The 18,326-nt window shown below is 36.1% G+C and overlaps 1 protein-coding gene across 24 annotated transcripts in view; it reads right to left on the reverse strand.

Annotated features, from left to right (window-relative positions):
* ANK2 (ankyrin 2) overlaps nucleotides 1-18,326 on the reverse strand; it is a 773,539-nt gene that overhangs the window by 81,493 nt on the left and 673,720 nt on the right. For 19 of the 24 annotated variants that reach the window (XM_023740207.1, XM_023740209.1, XM_023740206.1 and 16 more), the window contains 4 exons: nucleotides 18,006-18,104; nucleotides 16,994-17,092; nucleotides 8,793-8,865; nucleotides 1,976-2,120 (listed from right to left, as the gene is read on the reverse strand). In XM_023740207.1, the coding sequence (XP_023595975.1) occupies nucleotides 1,976-2,120; nucleotides 8,793-8,865; nucleotides 16,994-17,092; nucleotides 18,006-18,104 (416 nt within the window). Of the gene's footprint in view, nucleotides 1-1,975; nucleotides 2,121-8,792; nucleotides 8,866-16,993; nucleotides 17,093-17,235; nucleotides 17,684-18,005; nucleotides 18,105-18,326 lie in introns of those variants that run through there. The other 5 variants (XM_023740213.1, XM_023740210.1, XM_023740212.1 and 2 more) reach the window with 1 other exon arrangement.

Genomic DNA, 18,326 nt, shown 5'->3' on the forward strand with positions numbered 1-18,326 from the left:
GGCTTCTGGCTGAGAGTAGTATGAATATTCATATTATCATGAATACAAACAAAGCCATAAACATTTTATTCTAGTTTATTTTAAAATCTAACAAGAATCTCAGATTATAAAGTCCAAATATATATATCAATGTGTCAGAACTCAACATATGCAACACTAACATCGTCACCAGCCCCCTGACCCCCACTCCCAGAGTAACTCCTCTTTCTGTATTCGCTTATCTTAGGTCCCATCTATCTAAACCATCGAAGCCAAGGAGTCATTCTAATCTCCTTCCTCTTCTTCATCTACCCCACCTATACCATCACAAATCTGTTGTATGCCGTTGAGTTGATTCTGACTCAGAGCAACCCTATAGGACAGAGTAGAACTGCCCCATAGTAATCTTTACAGAAGCCAACTGCCACATCCCTCTCCCGTGGAGTGGGGGCTGGGTTCCCATCACTGACTTTTCAGCTAGCAGCTGAGCACTTAACCATTGTGCCACCAGGCTCCTCACCAAATCTGGCTGTCTCAAATTTTTCTAGCTTTCAAATCCTCTTAATGACTACCAATAAGGTTAGTGCTCAAGTCTTCTCTAAACAACTGCAAATCATAGCTCTTAAACGGTCTCTCAACCTCCAGGTTTAGCCCTTTTACAGCTTTTCTCTAAAATTCATCCTCTGAGTGATCCATCAAAAATGCAAATACAATTTCTCCTCCCTATGCCCCCTCCTTACACGCTAGCAACACTGCACTACTTCTGTTTCTGACACATACCACAAGCCTTGTTGATGAGCTTTTTAAAGCTTCAAATGCCCGCTCCACCTCTCTCATCAACTCTTCTTACTCATCATTCTCTCTTGACTTAGGATCATCTCCTTCAGGAAGCCTGAGCTGCAGGGCTCAGTAACACTGTGTGTACTACTAGCCTAGTCTCTCTTACCTCGTAAGACTGTGGATTCAGCAGTCATATATATCTTAGTCACGTTTGTGCCCCCAGTACCTACCATAAAGTCTAGCACAGAAAAACACTCATTAAATGCACACTGAATTATTAAAACAAAAGGGGGTACTGATGCTCAAGGAAGCCCATGAAAAGCCTGTTTTTGCTAGTTATCCATTTAAAAATTGATTACCTTTTAAGATTTATTTCTTAGATTATAAATATGCTGGATATTCATAAAACACCTTAGAACTGAGCTGAATTTAAAACCATAAACCTGGTATCATTGATCAGCAAAAGACATTTTCATTTCACTATATGGACAATCATAAACTTGACATACATTTGCAGTTGCACTTCTGATGAGGTATCATAGGATGCCCTGATTAGGCTTGCCTCAAAAAATAACAAAAACTAGTGTGCTAATTACTAATCACCAAAATATAATTCTTATACTTCAGAATATTATATACCACCCCAGATTTGTCTATAAGGTCTGGGCTCCCCCAGATTGGCTAAGATTGCGTTCTGTATTCAGGCTCTTGTGAAATTCTGTTCTGATTCTTTTTCATGAAAAAGTCAGTTCCAGGCACATTTTACTTAGAAATTTGTTTCTTTTTAAATCTTCCTCCCAGCATACTTTTATTCACAGAAATCACAGCACTAAAAACCAAGGAGACTGAAGTGTTTCTAGATGCCACTTAGTAAGAGTGCCTATTTGGCAAAACTGTCCTTTTCATTTGACTAGAAATAAAGTGGCAGAGGATTAAGAACAGATTTAAAAGCAGAGAGCTTTTTATTAATCACAGCTCTGCTCGTCATTGTTGTTTGATGCTGACCAAGTTGTTTAATCCCTGTAAGCCTCAGTTTCCTGTTCTTTAAAATGGGTACTTCTTAAAGGTATTAGAAACTGGAATAAAATGTTAACTGCTGAGACTAGTGAAGTACCTATTGAGTGCTCAATAACTGCATCTAATTTTTTTTTTATTGTCATTAAGATATGCTGAACACACTTTTGACTTAAATCAAGTACAAGCTTTACGTGAATACCTGTCAGATCGTCCTCCCTCCAAACTGTATCGCAGGTAATTCATACCATCCAGGAACTGACTGCTGGGTAGAGAGTCATCACCCAGTTCTTTCAGATCCTCAGGCCTGAGGTACTCTCCTCCATCACCTGTCATTGTGTCATCACCTTGAAATAATCAGAGGAAGATGGAGAAAACAATTCATTTGTTGAGTTCACATCAACTACAAACTATGACTGTGATTATGAAATGTATAGGCATAATGGCACCAACATCAGCGAAACACGGCACACCAGAATAGAACACACGCAGACAGCTGAAAAGTGCTAAAACTTAGAGACACAATATTTGATCCACTTTCCCATTACTTACCAAGAATAGACTAGGCTATTTGCTTTACTCATTGTTTCTTTATCATGATAGGTAGTTTATGGCTTATATCATTTAACTTAAAAATCAGTACAATAAGTAGACTACTTAGCTTCTATATGTAGTTTAAATAATTTTGTACATAATGCCCGGCATTAGCAGTCTCTCCATATAATTGGCAACATGCTAAGAAATGTCTACTGCTCTAAAACAAATATGAAATATTATAAATGGAGTCATAGAAATCTGTAAGACGAAGAAAGTATGGACATCAGGGAAAGAAGACTAGAATGAAGTGAACAGATTATGAAGTTTTCATGAACAACCTGGAATTTAATTTTAAGAACATTACAGAGTATAAAAAAGAATGTTTTGTTGGAAACTAGATGGCTTCCCAAAGGTGAAAGTAGGAATAAAAAAAGTAAACTTAGTAATTAAGCAGTGGCAGAATGAGATGACTAAGTGTTATAGCAAACATTTAAAAGCCAAAATGGTAAGAATACATTCCCTGCACACAAACTGGAATAGAATGCTTTCAAAATACAGGCTTCAGGTAATTCAGTAAATACTCATTTACAAAAATGCTCTATGTCCCATTAATGTGCTGAGATGGAGGAATAATGTAGCTGAGAGAAACTGTACTTGACGCTTCAGAGGAGTTAAGCATACACTTTGATCCTGATAACCAAATTAAGGGAAAATACTTGAAGGAATGTAACTTATTCCTACAATTATGTTAAATATTAATGATTTAATCTCATTTATTTTAAAAATCGACAGTAATTGATTTAAAGAGACAGCATTAAAACATTGCAACAGGGCTATGTCTTCAACATTTCATTACTTTGCATTTATATATTAAGTATTATGTATTTTAAAAAAAAAAAAACCCGTTGCCAGGGAGTCAGTTCTGACTCATGGCAACCCCATGTGCTTCAGAGTAGAGCTGCACTCCACAGGTTTTCTTGGCTATAATTTTATGGAAGCAGATCACCAGGCCTTTTTCTGTGGCGCCACAAAGTGGATTCAAACTGCCAACCTTTTGGTTGGTAGCTGAGAGCAAACTGTTTGCACTACCCAGGGACCCAGACATATATTAAAGGATTACTAGCTCTCTAAATTACTTAAAACTAAAGACAGTTTGAACCTTTCAGTAAATAGAGATGCAATTTACTCATCATTGGTTTTTTATTTAGTTTTTGCTAAGTGAGTTAGGCTACATAGAGTCGTAATTAAAAGTTGAGCCTTTAGAATCACATAGACCTGGGTTCAAACTCTAATTCTACTAACTATTGGCCAGTTAATCTTCCTGGGCCTTAGTTTCCACTATTAGAAAATGAGGATGATACTAATAACCTGTCTCACAGGGTAGTTATATGAATTAAATAAAATAAATCAGGATATTTAACAGAGTACTAGAACGTAATGATTGCTAGCTTTTGTTTTTATTTATACAAAATGGTCAAAGTGTTGACACATCAATAAAATATGATCTAAATTTCATTTTCTGTACAATGCAAAAATAATTTTTTTAAAAATGCATATACCATAAAGAAAGAAATATAAATGTACTTAGTTTAAACATTTTATAACTCTGACAGCTCTCTGAAAACTTGCATAAATGTTTTTTCAAGTAAGGTTTTTAAATTGAATCTTAGTTGAAAAAAGTTCAATTTAAATTGGGGTTTTCCTTCTCCTTTCGTTACCATTGGCCTACACCCTAGGGAGCTCTCATGGCACAGTGGTTAAAGTGCTCGACGGCTGACCGAAACATTGGTGGTTCAAAACTACCAGCGGCTCTGCAGGAGAAAGATAAGGCAGTCTGCTTCGATAGAGATTTACAGCCTTGGAAATCCTATGGGGTCACTATGAGAGTCCCTTTTGAAATGCATGATGCTCAGCAGACCAGAGTTGGAGCCTCATTGTTGTTGAGTATTCTATTAGGTGATACTTCCTGGATGTGTTAGCTTTGTAAACTTTTGCCTTTTTTCCCTTTATTTCTGTGAGATAAGGCTTGCAAACATAATCATGGCTTTCCTGTGTGATAGTTAGGGAGCACTGATGGATTTGTTCTGGTTTTTCTGTGTCATATTTGGAAAACCAGAGTTTCCTCATGTAACCTAATGGAAAGGCGCCAGCAATAAATTATCTCCCTAGTTCTCAGTGGCATACTGTCATGCCACAGATTTGTGGCGTCTAAGTGCCACTTGCCTCATTGACGGATTGTATTACCAGATTATATTTCTCAAAATCCATATTACCAACCTCAAATTGCAACACAGTTAGTAAGCATGCATTCCAATACTGAAAACACAAGCCATCAAAAAAATTTTAAAAAATGAAATACAAATTTGGTAACGAAAGGGTTTAATGTTTCTAAGTCTTAGTTTCCTTACCTGGAAGAAAAAGAAAAGATGAGGGGATGAGGATCCCTAGCCTATCTCATGTGGATGCTATGGGGACTAAATGAGACAGTGCACATAGCACTGTAGATGTGTAGTAAATGCTTTCCTTTCCCTCAGATAATCTGCTTCCTTCCAGTTTCTTCCCAATACACCCCTGTATACCATCACTGTTTAATCTCTGTAAAAAATAGATTTGTTTCAATCACTAATCAAAAAATCTTTACTGTATCCTAATTTCCCAAACGTTATAGTCACAAATGCAAACACTCCACAACTGAGCCCAATCTGTTTTCATACCTCAGCTAAACTGAATGACTGAATTATTTTGCCACTCTGTGTCTCTATTCTGCCTTCCCTATCTCAGGGCCTTCTCATACTCTTCCTTCTTCACTCCCTGAGCTTGTGTCACTCTCCTATAGAGAATCCATGAGACTGTGCTAAGTTTTTCCTCCTCTCATCTCCTCAAGCAGATATGAGAAGCTTATGAGATAGTGCCTTCAATTATACTTCGTTTAATTTATACATCCAACATCCGCCTGTTACTTTGTAATACTATGGTGGCTTGCATGTTGCTGTGATGCTGGAAGCTATGCCACTGGTATTTCAAATACCAGCAAGGTCACGCATGGTGGACAGGTTTCAGCAGAGCTTCCAGACTTAGGCAGGCTAGGAGGAAAGGTCTGGTGATACACTTCTGATAATTAGCCAATGAAAACTCTATGGATCACAACAGATTATTGTCTATTTAGTGCTAGAAGATGAGCCCCCTAGGTTGGAAGGCATTCAAAATACACAGTGGCAACAACAGCAGATTTGAGCATACCAGTGATCATAAAGATGGCACAGGACAAGGCAGTGCTCTGTTCTGTTGTACACGGGGTCACCATGAGTCAGAGTCAACTCAATGGAAACTAACAACACATTCATATATGATCTCTTCTAATATGTATATGGTTCTTGAATGTATGCCCCCTGTTCACTTTAATTCCCCCATGGTACCAGTTATTTGGTTTTACACATAATAACACCACATTCACTGTTTGTTGAACGGACTCATGAGTGACAATGCTGATTGCTTTCCTGTAGCAAATTAGCCTGAAAGGATATCTATACCTAGTTTGAATACTCTTTCGGGTATTAATACACACTACATTAAAATAGCAGATGCTGTACAGAAAATCCTGTGGGGCACAGTTCTACTCTGAAACACTTGGGTTTGCTTCTTTTTTGTAGAGAAAACAAGGACTGGGTAATACATTTCAAACACGTGTAGCTGCAAGTGTCCACATGAACACTGGCAGGTTCCATGAAAACACTTAACCTCACAAAACATTAAAAGGTTGGGAATGTCAAGCATCCAAATTCCTTTATATTAATTCTTTGCATGAAAAAGTTTACTTCAAAATACTCAGAATATATCCTACCAATAAAAACTTGCATTTCCTTTAGAGAAAAAAAAATGTGTACAAGTTTTTGATCATTAGCCAATATTTCTCTGAAATTGAAATTTCTTCTCACAAATACTTTTTTAGTAGATAACAGCTTTTTTAAAAATTCACAGAATGTTACAGCTACATCGTATTTTATGTAGTGTCAGGTCCAAGAAGCTGTTGCATATAAATGGAAATGCTGTAAACCCAGTAAATACTTTAAATGCATTAGCTAATGGAATTTTTCATCAATTATTTCATAAACAAGAATTATTTTTAAATTAAATAATATCTAATTTATCTGACTTTATGTTCACTTAAAGGGTTTGCTTAAAGCAGTACCCCATGTACTTTGGAAACTTCTTACTAGATAATATTTTCATATTGTTCATTTTTCCTTTATATGCCAAAGTTCACCCTAGATAATTTTTAAAGGTAACTTTGTTACTTTAGGAGCCCTGGGGGTGCAGTGATTAAAGCTCTCGGCTGCTAACCAAAAGGTTGGCAGTTCAAACCCACCAACTGCTCTGCGGGCGAAAGACGTGGCCGTCTGCTTCTGTAAGGATTTACAGCCTTGGAAACCCTATGGGGCAGTTCTACTGTGTCCTATATGGTCGCTATGAGTCGGAATCAACTCGACGGCGATGGGTTTGGTTTTGATTGAGTTTGTTACTTTATCTCTATTTCTGCTATTATAACTATTACTTTAAATATCATATTATAACCATTAATTTACTATTTTTCACCACACCTAAAGTATATCTTCAGGTAAGAATGATGATATGAACTGCACTCATTTCAATCAGTCTCAGTCATTAGCTTGTTCATGTTAGTTTAATGTTAAGTTTAAAGAATTCTTTTTTCTTTGAATTTATATTCTGAGAAGAAATACTAGTTTTGCCAAAATATTTACATAATGTTTATTAGATCATTTAATTATGTTAATAGACTTCAATAACAGTTGCAAAATCATTAACAATATAAGTAATTTATGGCTTTATGCTTCCAAGTTAAATTAACACACAAATGCACACCTACATAATCACACCCATATTATACATGCAATTTCAAATGAAACAGATTAGTATAGGCACCCAGATTTAGATATTAAGCAAGTTCTTTCTACTGAGTAAAGAAAAAGAAATGGCAAAGAAAAGCTTTCACTTCAACAATTTCCTCTAATGGTACCTGAATCACTAAATGCTTCCCCATCATTATAGTGGTCACCAAGATGTTTAAAAGCTGTTCAACATACAAGTGAAGATAAGAAAGATGATCCCATGAAACAAAATATGGTGTGCATATACAAATGCTGAAAATTAATTGGCAAGTATTAGGATGGAACACAAATTATTATAATAAATACAAGTGACAGATAGCTTTGGCAGTACCTTTGAATTTACTCATAATAATGCATTGATCTAACATTGTTCATTCTTGTCATAAGCTCTTAAAAAAATTGAACAAACTCAATGCCTATTACCAATATGTAATTTAATAAACTGGTTCCAAATAAGCACATCTCATTGTATAGTTTTACCTTACAGTTATATCTTAAAGAACCTAAAGAAATGCCAGTAATATTTCTAATTAATAAAATAAAATAATACAATTAAAAAAACTAATTAATAAATGCAATTAGAATTGGAATTAGTATCATCCTTTATGGCAATAGTTTTTCATACATGTATCTGCCATATAGGTAGGTACATAAATGATTTTTTAGACATGTACATTTGACTAATAGCTGCACTATTGAAACTTGATTGCATACTTTATATGCTGCTTTTGGCATTTTTTAGTGGCAGATTTTTTGTTCTAATGGAATAGTACATAGAAATTCAAAATCTGAAACAAATAGTCAACTGCTGTAGCTGAATTAGAGGTGAGAAGCCAGACACCTGGGGCTGGATCTCTAGCTCCAGTACCCTGCTCCACTCGGCCGCAGGCAGTCTCTAGGGCTCCTTCCAGAACAGGCTTCTCAGAATGTTGTTTGAAATCCATTGCCGTAAGGGTTTTCATCAACTCTAAGACTATATAGGCCAGATTTTCTAATTTATAGAATCTAACTCTTATGCTGAATCTGTACTATTTACTGCTGTGCTGTTTTTCAACCTCCTCTAAGGCTCTTTTTCTCTGAATTTAAAATAAATTCTGTACATTTTAACCACTCAGAAAGTAGAGATGTTTCAATGTCCCTTTGATAGAGTTTACTTTAAGAAAGCAAAGATGTCTTAATATCCCTTTGATAGACTATACTTTAAGGTTTTTTTTTTTTTTTTTACTTTAAGGCATTTCAATAATAATATATTTTACCATAATTAAAATAAAATTAATAATAATTATTAGATAGTATTTTAACAGATTTTCTCATTCCCTCCTCTTTCCAGTTCTTGTATTTTAATAAGACACTAAAGATTACATGAGGGAAAATATGCTATTTTGAATTCCCTCAGTCCCCTCCACAAATGGCTGAAGTACTGAGAAAATGGTGAAGACCAGTGACTCTAAAGGTTAAGATACTGTCATCTACCCACTGTACCAGCTTTGTCCCTGGAGCAAAAAAAAAAAAAGGATGGTTTTCCCTTGTTTAAGAGCATGACTGATGTTATAGAAGGTTTAGTAAAACTCTTACCCTCTTCATCAGAAACGTCAAGAACCTCAGTCATCGTCTCAGGAACATTTAGCTTGTGTTTTTCAGTGATAGTCTGGAAAGACAAAATCATCAACGCATAAGTCAAAAACAAAACAAAACCAAAGATCAAAAGAATTGCAGGGGAAGTCATACTCAATAGCAGCAGCAAGCCACGAGGCACTGAACGTTCCATCTTTTCCACGTGTAGGTTTTGTAAGCTTGTTCTCTTATCCTCTTTCATGAAAACCCATTTGTTCTTTCTGAAGATAAATGATTATTTACTACAGTGAAATTGTACAAAAGAAAGTTCATTATTTTGAGTTCCCATTTGAAACATAAATTATTTAGCAATAGTATTAATAATTAGTCATACTGAGACAGCAGATTAATGTTTTCGGGGCTTCCTTAAAATGAATTAAGTAATGTCTCCAGAAAGTTTTAAAAAGAGGTAATGAGCATATGCAATTTATTAAAAGCAAAGCCATTGTAAAATAAGTTGTAAACAATGTGAAAGACACAAGGCATTTGGGCAGAAAACGTGACACATCTTCTGGGATGAGAGGATCAAGAGCAGAATATCAATCTTTACAGTATGTCATCGGGCTACAATTCTGATTTGTTGCCTATTTGCCTTCCATGGATATTTCAAATCCACTGCCTTTCATTCCTCATGTATGCTGTAAGGTTGAGACCGGGCTCTGGAATCCAACTGCCTGGGTTCAAATTCTAACTTCATCACTTACTAGCTATGAGGCCTTGGCAAATCCCCTAATCTCTCTGTATCTCAATTTCCTCATCTCAAAAACAAGGGTAATAGTTGTACTTCATAGGATTGTTATGACATTTAAATGAAATAGTATATGTACTATTTTATAGTGCTTGGCATATGAAGCACTCAATAAATATTAGCTAGCATAATTTATTATTTTATTACAATTCAATATTAAATCAACTTTAAAATGAAAATGAAGGGCCTCTTAACTTTTTAGTCATTCATGCACTCAAGAAATATTTTGAGTACTGACTGCATGTCAGGTGCTATTCTAGACAGCAGGGTACCACAGTGACTTAAAAAAAAAAAAAAGATAAAAATCCAAGTTTCATGACTTTAAACATCAACTAAAGACTGTTTACTCTAAAAGTCGTATCTTTAGCTTTGGTATTGAACATGTATTAAGTGCATCCACTGTGGCACGATTATGGCAACTGTGTGGAGATTTAAAAGCTTAATTCCTTGAGTCTTAAGTGTAAACTTTTCAGTTAAAGACACCACAGTATAATAAATAGGTTTTTAAGTTTTGCTACACAGGTGTTACATACATACTTCCCTGAATTGCTATAATGTTTCCTAGCACCACTTTTTTTCATTCCAAAAACAATGGAGAACTCCAAATATCTTTGCAAGGAAATTCAACTAATTATTTGAAAACTATATTTATATATGTATAATATGTCCATGGAAGCAGATATCAGATACTGCATTAACCCTTCAGTGGCTCCTCACTTTCTTCAGGACAACACTAAATGAACCGGCTCTGACCTCTCATGATCAAGTAAGGAAAGATCAGCAGGCCTCCCCTCTCACTTCATGCTACACCATGAACTACATTTATTGACAGATCCTGTTCTCTCAAGCCTGAGTTTTTCTACATATTCTTTCTTTCCTCTACCAGAAATCTTCTTTCCCCTATTTTCTTGGCTCATATTAGATGTAACTTCCTTGGAGAAAGCTTCCCCAGCTGTCGCCTATGAGTTTATGTGTTTAACTATGTTTATCTGCTGCTATGTGCTCTTACGGCATCCCTGTGCTAGTCCCTGATGTATCACATCATACACAACTGTATCTGCCCTCCCACATTACAGTGAGTCATTTAAGAGTAAGACTGTTTCCACAGAACCTAAAACACCGTAGATGCTTCTGGAAGATAAACTGAAGAAACTGACAATATAAAGTTATGCAAAAAATACACTTGAAACCCACGTAATGATTAAATAGATTTCCCTTTGGGTGGAATCACAAAAGAACAGGAGTGAACCAAGAAAGTCTATGTCATCCAGATGAAGGCATGCTGCTTGTGATGTTTAAATGATTTCACAGTGTTTTATTCACTGAAAACAAATACAATGATGTAGGAAAGACAAAAGCATCCATCCAAGGATCTGAAGACTAGAAGGTAGGCAATAAACATGTGTTGAATGAATGAATTCACACAGGCTACTATAATGTGCTATTTGATCATTATGTCATATTATAAATTTTCATTGGTATATTTCACACAGATAAATTATAACCAGTGTTCTATGTTGGCAGTTCTCAACTTTGGCATATTAGAATTATTAGAAGAATTAAAAAAAATACTGTTGTTAGGGTTCCATCACAGAGCAATTAAATTAGAATCCCTGGGAATGGGGCCTAGCTATGGGCATTTTAAAAAAAGTTCCTCAGGCGGGTCTGTTGTACAGCCTGATTTGAGCCTTTTTTTTTTTTTTTTTTGGTATTAGAGAAAGTGTATAAATTGCACAAAAAAATTTGCATTTAGAATATGAGATTGAGACAGTCCTACCATGACATCCTATTAAAACTTCTTAAGAACACTTTTGTATGTAAATATCTTAGTGTAAATAAAATGAATCAAAAATGTGAAAGGATGTCTGCCGTATGAAGTTATACCAGAAAGCCCATTTTTGCAGAAATGTCCTAGAGTCTTTGCCTTTTGCAGGGAATAATTTCTACAAAAGGATGCTTCTATGTTTGAAAATAATTGATGGAAATATTTTCTAAATAATTAGAAGAATTAAAAAAAATACTTTTGTTAGGGTTGCATCACAGAACAGTTAAATTAGAATCCCTGGGAATGGGGCTCAGCTATGGGTATTTTTAAAAAGTTCCTCAGGTGGGTCTGTAGTACAGCTCAGTTTAGCACCCTTTTTTGTTTTTTTGTTTTTTTTTGTTTGTTTGTTTGGTATTACAGAACGTTAGATTGGCTGATAGCTTTGGTTTCTATCTTTAGATGCTGATGATGAGACCATATTTTCTTTGAACTTGTGAGAGTGGAAGTAACTTTGCTTTAGTTTGGTCACTGTATGCTATCAGAGTGATTATCAGCCACATATTTGTCAGCAGAAGAAGCAATACAACAGTGACCATACTGGTTATCAATTTTTTTTCTGCATAGATATTAAAAATGCCCTCTATATGCAAGGCAGTAAATAGAGTATACATTAATACATAACATAGTGCTTGACCTGAATATTTATTGAATGAGTGACAAATCTTCCTACTCATGAGTAATAGTATAAGAATGTATATTTTCCTTTTAAAGGAAGTATCCTTTGAAAGCTTGATTACAGAAGCATGAATATGTAAATGCATCTGAATAGTACATAGAAAACAAGGATATAATTAAATCATCATGGACATCCTCTTCTGCTACAGAATGTAAGACTCTATGGTCTTTAAAAATTAAAATGAATAGTATACTATGCACAAGTTTAGTAGTGTGCAATTACATCAGATAATAAGATAAAATAAACAGGATATGATAGGTGGAAGGAAGACTTAATAATGAGTTTTTAATATATATGGCAAAGATGTAGAAAATAAAACATGAGTATTTACCATGCTGTTTATAAATGGCAGGTATTATTGGTTTGCTCTGTGCATAAGAAAAAACATGCTTAACTGACTCCACTTAGCCAATTTCTCTGGTCAGTCATCTCCTTTGTACCACACACTCACCAAGCCCCATAGTATGATGGGTGATATTAACTAGTATGCCACCTTCTAATGCCCACACACTTCTGCTCTCATCACTTGAGGTACAGGCTAAACTAGTTTTTGTTGCCAAAACTATTTATGCTAATTGTACATGTTAATTTAATTTTGGTAGTTAAACTAAATATTAAATAAATGATATTTCTTATATAAAAACTAAGTTAAATGTTTTGGAAAGTTTCAACAAAGGTGAGACATTAAGAATAACTGTTACCCAAGTAAGTGTTGAGACAACTACAACAAATTGGAAAAAATATGCCAAAAGTTTAAATGGATTCTGTACTCAATGTAGCACCTCTTTAAGATAATATAAGGATATATAAATACTACAGATATATACAGGTATTATAAGAGATGCACACACATTATATATGTAATATATATATAGTATTATTGACGTTGTTTGTGCAAGAACAATTTAGCCTTCTAGTCAATGCATCTATATTCAAAGAGAAGATATCTTGGCCCCACCTCAAAAGGTTGCAAATGACTTTACATGTATTTATTGCATTCATTATGGTATCAAATAACATTTAGGACTTTGAATATTTACATTTTCTTAATTGCTTGTTATGTAATTCCCTAATGTTTAAGTGGTAACATATAGTATTTTTATTTTAGTAATTTTTTAGTGATTTATGCTCTACATATCACTGACTACAAAAAAAAACACACAAAAACCAAACCCATTGCTGAGTCAGAATTATCAATACCTGTTTTCCTATAGTCATGGACATTACCAGAAAACCAAACCCGTAGCCATTGAGTCAATTCCGACTCATAGTGACCCGACAGGACAGAGTAGAACTGCCCCACAGGGTTTCCAAGGAGTAGATGGTGAATTCAAACTGCTGACCTTTTTAGTTAGCAGCCAAACTCATAACCACTGTGCCGCCAGGGCTCCTCCATGACTACATGCACCATAAAATATGATCATTTTAGAATTATGCAAATAATAAAATCATTGGTCATAACTGGTTGATAAGTAAAGCAGATGCATCATATCTCATAGTTCTCCAAGTTGCACTAGGAGATTGGTCTTGGTGGCTTCTGCTGCCAAAAATGTGTCCCTACCTTCTGATGTCCATTCCAGCAAACATAAAGTGATTGTAATCCCAAGAGAATGTTAAACTGTCTCATGTCCCCTCCTAGGTTTTGCAAAGTAAAATTAGAGAAGTGAAGGTCAAGGCAACAAGCTACGACTCCAAAATGTTTCAGGGTGACTTTTCCTTTACAAACTGCTGCTTTACTCTTCTCTCTACACAATGAGTTTGTTCATACTTTGGGATAAAGAATTCTGGAAGGAGAAATAGCAAAGGAAACTTTCTCTGATTAAAGAGAACTCACATGGCTGCTCGACATCATATGAATCCAACTGAAGTGAAATTATGTTAATTGTATAGCTATAATCTAACTACTAAATTTAAATATTATAAACATTAAACTTTATTATTAATTTACATAATTATTAAATTGTCTCTTGCACTAATTGCTATCATCAGTTAGTAGTTCCAAATTATTTTTAGTGAGTCCAAGACTTTAGAAAATTATACTGAATATGATGCTTTCATAAAAATCCATAAAGAGCACTATTTATGCTTTATTGTTGAAAAGCAGAAGAAAACATTTCTTTCACAATAATTCCTGTTAAGCTACTTCTAGCAATCTGCTGCTACAGCTTTAGCGGAGCCAAGATCAGATATTGCAAAGTGGCTAAGAACATGGGTTTTGGAATCTGAAACCCAAATTTAAATCCTAGATCTGCCCTTAATGCCTGGAATATTTGTAATTACTAAATATTAATTTTTATTTTTAATGTCATTAATAAATAACATACTATGTGGAAAAGGCAAGATTGAAAACCTTTTCCCAAAGAGAGGAAGTATAAAGTAAGAAGTAGACTCATGTAACAGATAAGTTTATACTTTCAACCCATACCCCATATTCTACTTGATGAATCAATAAAACTCACAATTATAAGAGAACTCAGCTCTAAGAGAGGAACCTAATTCTAAGAGAAACAGAAAATAAAGAGAGTGCAGCATCAGAACATGCGGCCACTAAAACCACCCGCTGAGAGTACTTGGTAGTTAATGTGAGCTACCATTCCTTGTTCTCATAACTGAAAGTGGAAATGCTGTTAGTTTTATATTTGCTTGTTGGCTTTTCACCTAGAAACTTGACTTGTAAGTACAGTGTTCTTTGTTGGAGCAACGCTCAGCTGGGCAGTGCAGAGAATAATAGTCACCAGAAACAAATTAAAGCTCAGGGTTCTAAGGAGTAGTTTTTAGATCCTGCAAGAGCTAGATGTGCTGGAAGCTGACCATATGTTGCATTTCTGAGAAGGATTTGAGAATCTGTTTAGAGACAGTATTAGAAAGCTAAATGCTCCTCTTTTAAATATATCTTTGTGTTTAAAGTCATTCACTCTGAGTAATATTTATAATACCGATCTCTTTGAAACTGGACATTTAAGTTACTTAGTTTTGTTATTAAAGAATTTATTTCCTTGAAAAACATAAATGTCATTCTCATCTGCCACTACATGGTAAATTATTTGTGGGAGGAGTAATGTTTTAGCCACAGATAACTCTTCAGCACTCGGCACACAACCCAGCCCATATTTTATATCCAGTAAACACTGAACGAATGAATTAGTTAATGAAATAAATAGAAGAAAAGCAGGCCCAAGACAGCAAAAAGATGCAACTTTGCCATCTAGTGGTAACGTGATAAAAGTGTACATAGATGATTCCCAGAGCATGAAAAAGATAACAGAGTTGACACAAAACAACTTTTAAGACAGATATGTGCTTGGTCAATCTTGCCATTAAAGGCTTCATTTTTCTGTGCTGTACACATGGTTCCAAGGATAGCAAACAGACTGACATGCCCTCTAATATGAAGATTTTTCTGGTATAAGAAATCATAAAGTAAGAAAAAGGCCATTAAGATTCAGTCACTGTGTGTACAGTGGCACAAATGGTTAAATGTTTGACTACTAGCTGAAGGATTGGCAGTTTGAACCCACCTAGAGGCACCTTGGAAGACAGCCCTGGTGATCTGTTTCCAAAAGGTCCAGCCTTGAAAACTCTGTGGAGCACAGTTCTACTCTGCATACATAGAGTCGGCATCAACTCAATGGCAACTAACAAGTATAAAGTGACCCACAAGCATGGTGCTAGGCAATGACAAGACATGTTTTTCTCTCATATAATTTACTAAAACTATCCTTTAAGTCTTTAAAAATATTTGTGGTGTATTGGCCAAAGGTTGAATGATTTTGCTTGAGAAAATATGCAGTGCTATTCTCTGCCATCTAAATTCAGTCTGTCTTACAGTTCATTAATAAATCCTATCCCACTCTATTTAAAACTTCACATTGAACCAGTTGTATTCCATCTACCTCAGTGTATGTCAACAGGGACTTGCTGTTGGCATGAAGAACAAAATTCGTTTCTTTTTCCTCACATCTATCAAAAGAACTAAGCCTTCCAAAATGCTATATGCATCATTCCTAGCTTGAGGCATACGCTAGAACCTCGTTCAGAATTTTTTATTTGTTGATTTACAATCTTTTTGTCTCTAAGGAATATCTAATGTTTCACTATTGTTCTATTTTTCTACTTTACAAAGATAAAGAGCTGTGGTCTTTGCGTTCATGCTTCAAGGTAAAAAGTTAATAAATAAGTGCAAATAGCATTTCCACTTTAAGTTATGAGCTCCCCTCTTAGGAGGCCTCCTTTAAGCTTTGCTCTAACTCAACAGTCCAAGAGCATTAGAACTCATTATAGCTGTCACTCTTCTAGAGTTTCTCTGGCAAAGGCCAATGACAATCACTGTTCTCTCCTAAAGAATCAATAATTGTATTTAAAACAGTGAAAGTAAAAAAATTAAAATATGTACTCTTCATGATACAAGCTCAGTTCCATCTATCAAGAACATGTAAAGCACACTCTTTGAATAAAAATTAATAATTAGAAATAAGATGAGTATGGATGAACTGTTCTCAAAGGGAGTACAATTTGACCCAGTAGTGAGTATGGTATTGGTTCAGGGTCCCTCCAGGGACGCTGAAGCCAGCATCTTTCCAGAAGTTTGCTGTGGAGTGTTCTACCACTTTGCCAGCAGTAGGTGTCACAAGCAACTAGAGCAAAAGGGCAGAGGAGCCAGAAAAATGAAGTGAGTCACAGGAAAAAGAGCTAAACATTCAATTACATTCACACATTTTATATGGATTTATGTTGATTAAAAGAAGCTAAAACTCCTGCACATATTGTGGGTACATGCATTTACATCTGCATACTTCTATATATGTTCTACCAGGTAATCACCAAAAGAAGCTCAAAACATTTTGTAAGTGAAAAAGTACGTTAATTGAAAACCAGGACAACAGAGCAGAAGATGATCAGTGACTTGTACTCACTGTGGTGGTGGTGGTGACCTCCTCAGTTACAACCTTCAGGGTGTCGACCACGGAGATGTAGCCCAGACGCTTAGCGATGGCCAGGGCAGTGTTGCCATTCTGAAGAGAGAGTGAAAGAGAGAAGACAGTGAGAAACGAGAGGGAGGACTGTGATGAGAGCCAATGAGATCACCCGTTTCTCTGCATGAGCCAGCATTTCCTTCCAAAACAAGGCACAGCTTAGGAAAATCACTAGTTTTTACCATTACATCTAAATCTGTCTTTGTAACTTCTTTAGTCTATAGCCCAGGTCACCATGGTAACACAACAAGCTTAACACATCTGCCCGCTGTTTCTAATAAAAAGCACTTGACGCTTTAACCCTAAGGTTGTCAAATATCTCTACAGATCCTATGTTGTGCTAATGAAAGTGCCTCTTGAGTTGCGGTGGGTGCCTCCAAAAACTATCAGCAAGTAAGAGGTGCACTTATTCCTCATCAGAAGTCACACCATCTGCTGCAGGTAAGATGTGACCGTAGGGAACACAGCTGTGCAGGTCACTATGCAGCCAAATAACAAAAGCCAGCAATCCAGGCTCCAGCCCCGGCCACTTGGGATCCCTGTTTGTTTAATTGCAGCGCTTAGTTTACATTTCAATGGCTCCACATTTCAATGAGCTTTGTCTAAACCAGCAGCCACTGAAACTGTGCTACCTTAAGAAGGCCAGGAGGGAGGGACAGACTCTCGCTCACATCTGAGAGCCAGCTGTTAGCCCAGCATGTTCAAACAGCCCAAATGGGAGGTCCCTCTCTCCAGAGAGAAGACTCCGGAGTCAGGCTGCCCATTCTCCCTCCCCAGCAAACACTCTCAGTGAAGTCACTCTGACTTCTCAAAAGGCTTTCCAACTTGACTTCTCTAAAGTTCCGTGGCTTATTTAAGGAGGGTGTATTAAAACTCAGCTCAGACAAGAGGCCACCGTGGCAGGAGAGAAGGAAGAAGAAAAGTGTGGCGAGAGCAGCCGTGTCTATCTTACCGCGGTGGTGGCGTTGGGCTTGGCCCCGTGCTGGAGCAGGACGTTGATGATGTGTGTGTGGCCCTGCTGGGCGGCCTGGTGCAAAGGCGTGTAGCCGTTCTGGACGACGGTTACAGTGGGCCGAGCATCGATCGACAGAGGAAAAGGGAAACTTGGTTAGCCTTCATTTTTAATTTCTCAGTATTATTTACAACAAAACCATCAGGGATGCTTTGTTTATTTGGAGCCCAATGTTACCAGCAACCCAATTCTCAGCAGCAAACACTCCCTCACACCTTCTGTTCTGATAAAAGAGACTAGCTTACGTAACAGCACGATGAA

Source organism: Trichechus manatus, unplaced genomic scaffold, assembly GCF_000243295.1.
Source record: "Trichechus manatus latirostris isolate Lorelei unplaced genomic scaffold, TriManLat1.0 scaffold00150, whole genome shotgun sequence".
NCBI classification, from domain to species: Eukaryota; Metazoa; Chordata; class Mammalia; order Sirenia; family Trichechidae; genus Trichechus; species Trichechus manatus.